Source organism: Mandrillus leucophaeus, unplaced genomic scaffold (genome assembly GCF_000951045.1).
Source record: "Mandrillus leucophaeus isolate KB7577 unplaced genomic scaffold, Mleu.le_1.0 Scaffold1099, whole genome shotgun sequence".
Lineage (NCBI taxonomy): Eukaryota > Metazoa > Chordata > Mammalia > Primates > Cercopithecidae > Mandrillus > Mandrillus leucophaeus.
In genome coordinates, this window is record NW_012099198.1 from 1 (window position 1) to 7,648 (window position 7,648).

Below are 7,648 nucleotides of genomic sequence, written 5' to 3' on the forward strand. Positions count from 1 at the left end.
AAAAAAAAAAAAAAAAAAAAAGAAAAGGAAAAGAAAGGCTTGCTTGCAAAGCTGGCAGTGTTCCCATGGTTCCCTAACTGGTAAGAATGGTTTACTGTGCCTAGACTGTTTGCACAAACAATGCAGTTTATGCAGAATATTTGTTGTTTCCCTTCCAGGAGACTGGAAATTTGGTACATGCTAGGCAGAGGGTCCCTATATGACCAGTCCCCAATAACAATCTTGGGCTCTGTGCCTCTAGCGAGCTTTCCTGGGAAACAACATTTTACACATGTCATCACAATTGAGTGCTGGAAGAGTTAAGCACGTCCTGTGAGACTCTACTGGGAGAGGACTCTTCGACAATTGAGTCTGGCCTCAGACTTCACTCCATGTGCCTTTTCCCTTTACTGACTTTGCTTTGTATCTTTTCACTGTAATACATCTTAGCTGTCAGCACAACTACATACTGAGCCCTATGAGTCCTTTCAGAATATTACTGGACATGGAGGTGAGGTGGTCTTGGAATTACCCCCCAAAACAGTAATTTAGGTATTGCATAATAAAATGTGCCAACCCACATCCAGTCAGTTTTAATTTCTAATAAGGTAAATATCCACAGATATAACCCACATAAACAAAAGCTCTTTGCAGTTCTCGGTAAGAGTGTAATAGGGTCCTGAGACCAAAAGTTTGAGAACCACTATTTTAGTTTGACAAACTAATAACATGTCGAGGAGACTGATTAACAGGATGTTACATGAGTAACAACGGAAGGAACTAAGGAAGTTAGAGCGGGGTCAATTCTCCTACCACCTACAACCTACATAGAGAAGAGCATACTTAGGGGAGATAGATAGGTATGTTCAAACAGTTCAAGGGTTGTCCTCCAGAAGAGAGAATAGAACAATTATGTGCAATCAAGAGAAATGTCTTGATAGAATGATACTTTTGGGCCACAATATTAGGAAAAAATTGCAAGAATGAGCTCTTCCTCTTCCCTTCCATTCTGTTCCTGAGCAATCCAGTCCAAAAACCAATAGGTACCTAGAGCAAGGTAGATATCCTTGCTGGCCAGAAGGTAAGGGTCGGGGACCTGAGGGGGTTGGGCTTCGGCATAAGGGGGTTGTTCTTCACTCTGAACAGGCAGAAGGGAACATCGGTGCAGGCATGTCCCAGCACAGGAGTGAGAACACTAATACAGTGGGAAGGGCATGTGTGCAGGGGTGATATGGCCGGGTGTGATGAGGCAAGAGCCTAGAAGAGTGTCCACATTTGGGACTGCCTGACTTTGGGGGGAGGAGCAGGAACGGTTTGAGAAGGCTTCCACGTGGACAGAAAGCTTGGTGCAGGGTGGAAACTCAGGTTGGGTGAGGAGGAGGTCCACTGCATGGGGGCAGTCTCGTGGTCTCAGGGCCCAAACAGGGTAAGGAGGACATCCACATTGGAGGAGCAGTGTGGAGTGGGCTATGAGAGCCCAACAGAAGTGAGAAGGGCATCCGGTAAGGGAAGTGACCTAGCATGGGGACTCAGTGGGGGAATCAGAGCCCCTGCATAGTAATGGAGACAGAGGCTACCTCACTGAGCTGTTATTAGGATTAAATGGATAAAACGCATATAGCATATGAGCCCAGAGTAAGCACAATCCCAGCGTTTGCTATTATTAATGGCCATAAAGGGCCTGGCGCAGCACCAAACACAGAATACTCAACAAATGGCTGTTTACTAAATGATTACACTATTACCTCACATCCTACATATCTCATCTACAGACAGCGGCTACTGTCTGGATGCTAAGCAAATTTATTTAGAAAAATTAACTTAACCATAACGACTTAACACCTACATCCTTTCAGGAATTCTGTGTTTTTCACCTAGACTTCCTAATTTGCTCTTCTTGTTTAGTTTTGGTTAACTTTTCCTTTCATATTACTTTAAACTCTCTACTTCCTTTCACACTGACCCTTCCTTCAAGATCTTCTAATTCACACAGTAGCACAAACCCAACCAACACCTCAGAAACACATCTAGGTCGGTGAAAAGAGCTTGAACAGACTCACTGAGTCTACAGCCATTTCTCCACATCAGTACACACAGAATAACTTGGTATGTGTCTTATGTGTTTCATACCTGTCCTTGTTTTGGTGCATGCATGTATATCCCTATGTAGAGTCCCATGGCAGGGGAATAAGCAAGCCGTAATTTGTGTCCAGTTCCAGCAGTGAGCCGAAGGTCTTTCTTCACAGGGACATATTCCAGCATGTCAGCTACCATCAGGCACATTTGCTCCTGTCCAGGAAAACAGTTAATAGGTGATATTCAAGGGATATTCAGGCTAGAAGAACGTACCTTTTGAAAGGATGGACCTTTCATTATATCTACCACTCTATCTAGTTTATCTGCTAAAAGACCTTACAGGTTTTTGTTTTAAAAGGGCTAACACGGGCCGGGCGCAGTGGCTCACTTCTGTAATCCCGGCACTTTGGGAGGCCTAGGTGGGTGGATAACCTGAGGTCAGGAGTTCAAGACCAGCCTCGCCAATATGGTGAAACCCCATCTCTACTAAAAAATACAAAAATTAGCCAGGTGCAGTGGTGCATGCCTGTTATCCCAGCTACTTGGGAAGCTGAGGCAGGAGAATCACTTGAACCTCGGAGGTGGAGGTTGCAGTGAGGTGAGATTGCGCCATTGCATTCCAGCCTGAGTGACAGAGCAAGACTGTTTCAGGGGAGGGTGGGGGGCGGGAGGCTAACATGTAGAACATCTCTTCAGTCTGAAATATAAGATCAGACTCATATAAAATATAAGCTGTATTTTTTTAGATGAATCTTGAAAATCATTTTACCAACTTACATTTTTAAAACATATTTGTTGCTCTTAAATGAAACATCCAGCCTGGGTAACATGGCAAAACCCGGTCTCTACAAAAAATACAAAAATTAGCCAGCTGTGGTAGCATGAGCCTGTAGTCCTAGTTACTTGAGCAGCTGAGGTGGCGAATAGCTTGAGCCCGGGAGGCGGAGGCTGCAGTGAGCTGCATTCATGCCACTGTACTCCAGCCTGGGTGACAAAGTAAGACTGTCTCAAAAAATAAAAATTTTAAAAAAAGAAAAAATAGTGAAATGTATACTTTGTACTACTCTTTCAGTGTTCCTGTAAGATTGATAATTTTTCCAAATAAAAAGACAATAAGGAGGAAATATATGCAAAATAAAGCTAAATGAAACTGTCTGAATCTGGAAGTGACCAATAATTTCCAAACTAATTCATCTGATCATCTTTAAGAGAAACAGCAAAATTTATTTCAATTCTCATGATTCACAATGCTATTTTAACTTACAGCAACTATAAATGTAGCACTTACCTTGTAAGACCACATTCGTAGTTTATGATCCTGACACAGAGCAAAGATGAAGGCATCATGCTCCACACAATGAACAGCAAGACTGAGGGGACGATCTGAAGGCGACTGGTCACCCCTAAAACATAAGACCCAGTTTTAGAGTTTTACTGCTGCAAAGTATCTCATCATTAGAATTTGCAATTCAAGAAATATAATAGAATTATAAATGTACACTCTTAGCAGAAGGACCAAGAGCTTATATGCTAGTATAAGACAACTACATTTCTATTTGGTTTATCACCAATTACTACAATAAAATTTAAAAGGCTCTACATAACAATGGAAGACTGTTTCCTTTTGTATTGTTTTCCTTTAACCATCAAAAACTTTCTACTTCTGATAATTTTACACGAAACTCGATTTGGGTAAGTCAGGGCAGAGCACCAAACTGGGTATTCTGAGAATATAAACAGTAGGCTGCTTTATGCTGTCAATGCATCCAATTGCAGACGAAATGGACTTGGGAGTATGGCTTTCCTCAGATGGAATTTGATTTTATTCTGACTGTTCTCCTTTCCAGTATAATGTTTGCCTTGGAATAAGACTGGAAACAATAACTGCCGACCAGTACAAAAAGATTAAATTCTTGGGCCCTTTGATTTACCTACCAGACACCACTCACCTGATGGCTGTTGGCATCCAGCCTGTAAGCAATCGTTGCATTACTGAACTCTGTTTCAGCTCCACAACTGACACCATACCTGCAATGATATCCAAGGCACCTCTTGAACACACTTTGAGAAACCCAAAGGCAAGAATGATGTAACCACGAACAAGGTCTTTATAATAGGCAACAGGCTTCTGTATTTCTGTACTAACAAAGTTTTAGGACGTAACTTTCCTACATATATCACACCTAAAATATTTTGAATCATTATTAGATCCATAAAAATAGCATTTTTATACTTCCCGTGGAAATTTTTGCCTTTTACAGACAGTAACCCATATTGCCACCCAGCAGAATCACTTCATTCTTTCCAAAACAATCCCTAGGTACCTTTCCTGTGCCAGGCACAGTCCTAGATGGTGGTGACATAGCAGTAAACAAAACAAATTTTAAAACTCCTGTCCTCATGGAACTTATATTCCTTTAGGGGAAGGGGAGAAGCAGAGACAGTTAAATTAAGTAGAATGGCAGTAAGTCAGAAACATAAGACACAAAAGGAGTACAGAGAATGCCAAGACATAGGGAGGGCAGGCAGGGACACTGCAATTTTGAAAAGGGTGGTCAGGGAAGGCCTCAACGAGGTGACATTGAGTAAAGACCTAAAGGAGCTGCGGGAATGAGCCAAGCTAGTAGCTGGCTATACCAAACGAATGCCTTGAAGTAGGGGTGTCCTGGCATATTCAAGGAATTGCAAGAAGGTATGTGGCTGGTGAAGAGGAGGGGAAGAGTGAACAGATGAAGGTAGAGAGACAGCAGTGGGTCACTCTAGGCCAGTGTAAGGACTCTGGGTTTATTCAGCATAACATGATATATTTAAAACCCAACTTAGGTCATGTTGGCCAGGTGCGGTGGCTCATGCCTGTAATCCCAGCACTTTGGGAGGCTGAGGCAGGCGGATCACTTGAGGTCAGGGGTTCGAGATCAACCTAGTCAATGTGGCAAAATGCCGTCTCTAACAAAAATTCAAAAATTAGCCAGGCGTGGTGGTGGGCACCTGTAATCCCAGCTACTTGGGAGGCCGAGACACAAGAATCACTTGAACCTGCGAGGTGGAGGTTGCAGTGAGCCAAGATGGCACCATTGCATTCCAGCCTGGGTGATAGTGAGACTGTCTCGAAAGAAAGGAAGGAGGCCAGGTGTGGTAGCTCACGCCAGTAATCCTAACACTTTGGGACGCCAAGGTGGGCAGATCGCAAGGTCAGGAGTTCGAGACCAGCCTGGCCAACATGGTGAAACCCTGTCTCTACTAAAAATACAAAAATTAGCTGGGCATGGTGGCAAATGCCTGTAATCCCAGCTGCTCAGGAGGCTGAGGCAGGAGAATCGCTTGAACCCAGGAGGCAGAGGTTGCAGTGAGCTGAGATCGCGCCACTGTACTCCAGCCTGGGCAACAGAGAGAGACTCCCTCAGGTGACCCGCCCGCCTTGGCCTCCCAGAGTGTTGGGACTACAGGTGTGAGCCACAGCGTCCGGCCCTTGGGTTTTAAATATATCAGTCCACCTGAGAAGTTTCTGAAGAGGGTTAAGGACAGATCTGGGGAGATATATATAAAGCTAATACAATAATCCAGGCAAGACATAGTGGCAATTTGGTGCAGGGTATTTAATGTCTTTGTTTCAATTAATTTAATTATAATGTCATAACGCCTCCATCTCAGGGTAGACAATTAGGCAACTCATCTCTACTATAGGATTTAGAATAGGCTGTCTTATACTTGTCTACTTGTTTTTCCATGCTCCAATATGCTTTATAGTTCCTTATCCACTGTATAAAAGTAAAGCATTAGGGACTCATTAGGCAAGCAATAATGAATGACCAGTTTCGGGGCAATAGAGATGCAATCCCTGCATTGGATGACGAGGTTGAACTTTCAAGGTCTGTTTCAATATTAACATTCCTTGTTTAAATCCATGCTCATTTCCCATTCTTACCAGGTATGTCATAAGGAGGTAGCTTAAGAACAAAGATTCCCCCAGAAGCACATGGTAAGGCAAACAGGGCCTCCCCATCACTGCTAAGCCAGGCTGTTGAGGCGGTGGAATTAGGAGATATTCCAGGTACTGCTGGAATTAATTGATAGTTGCAAGGATCTGTGAAATCAACTTTTCCAATGTCAGTGAATATTGACTGCATCTGACTTTCAACTACCAACTCCTGTTGGGTAATTAAAAAGAAGAATCTATTAAATCAAAATAACCAGAATTTTGCTCAGTTTCTCTCTATTGCTAAAAAAGTTTTTAAAGTAAAAAACTGTAAACTGTCAAGCTTAAGAAGAAAGTCATTCTTTTTAATGAAAACTAATTCTCAACTTAAAATGTATGCCTGATCATTTTAAGTGGTAGCTATCAAAGTATGCTTGGTGAGGGATAATGAGAATCCAAATTTCCTTCAATTCCAAAAGATATCGCTCCATCACTAAATTTGTGACACCCAGAGTAATTTGGGAAATAAAACATATTGCACTTAGCCAACTTACACTCCTATACATCCGGGAGGGGTGTGGTAAAAGTAACCTGTGCACTGTTTGATTGGTTAACATCAAGATTATCACATGATTCTGAGTCTCAGAGACATAAACCCCTCCAGGTAAAACACTGCAATTTTGGAATTTTAGGCGAACGGCATTATTCAACAGATTTATGTCCAGTGACTCCTCCATCAGCTCCAATGTATCTCCAGAGGTCTTCCTGTTGAAAAAGAGACATTTGTTTGAAAAGTTTATGCTTTTCTTTCTCACTGACTGTTGCACTGAAGTATACAAGAACAGTGTCCAAGTGAATTCACCAAATTTGAAAATTTTGGATAAACAGATTTGGAACACTTTTGCACTCCAAATCACATTATGTAAATTTATAAAAAACAGCATTACAAAATTCAAATTTCATTATGATTCTGTTACATAGAGACATTTCCAAACTTGATAGGTCATTTATTTAGGACGATATTTTATGCAATTAAACTCTACTATAATAAAAATTAACACCATACCCCGGCCATTGCTTGTAGTGGAATACGGCCTCCATATATACTACAGCATCTAACAAAACTAACCTTAATAATTGCGGTTATGTCCTGCTTCTATTACTTCTTAACCTGCGATTGCATGCGTGTGCACACACATACACACGCATAGCCTGTGTGTGTACACATACACACACACAAATAGCAATTGTATACATGTGCTTACATGTATGTGCAAAAATATTACTAAAAAAATATTTTAACAATATAAAAATACCTTTGCAAATTGAACATATCAGGGTTAGTTTCTATACTGATAAGCTATTCTAACTTTTATTATTACTCCTCAAAAGGAGCTTTTTTCTTTTCCCCCACCCTTCCCAAAAGCTTGTTTATTAATTCCAGCTGAGGAGCAAGGCGCCACTGGCAGCCACAGATCTCACCGCTGCACGGGGTTTTAGAACTTCAGCCATAAAAATAGGCAGAATATTCCTTGATCATATTGGTGGTACCTGTCCATTTTCTTATGCAAACTGTGATACAATCCTGACCAACTGCTCAGAATTCATCTCCACGTGGTTCACAGGTGCCGCTGGTAGAGCATTTTTTTTTTTTTTTTTTTTTGAGATGGAGTCTCG

At 41.7% G+C, this 7,648-nt stretch overlaps 1 protein-coding gene across 1 annotated transcript in view; it reads right to left on the reverse strand.

The window, feature by feature from the left end:
• Positions 1-1,985: 1,985 nt before the first annotated feature.
• Positions 1,986-7,648, reverse strand: part of LOC105546555 (nuclear pore complex protein Nup160-like) — a 15,725-nt gene continuing 10,062 nt past the window's right edge. The window contains exons 3-7 of the mRNA XM_011989787.1: positions 6,526-6,736; positions 5,981-6,203; positions 4,005-4,083; positions 3,344-3,458; positions 1,986-2,268 (exon numbers count right to left, since the gene is read on the reverse strand). Of these exons, the coding sequence (XP_011845177.1) occupies positions 2,104-2,268; positions 3,344-3,458; positions 4,005-4,083; positions 5,981-6,203; positions 6,526-6,736 (793 nt within the window). The 3' untranslated portion in view covers positions 1,986-2,103. The remainder of the gene's footprint in view (positions 2,269-3,343; positions 3,459-4,004; positions 4,084-5,980; positions 6,204-6,525; positions 6,737-7,648) is intronic.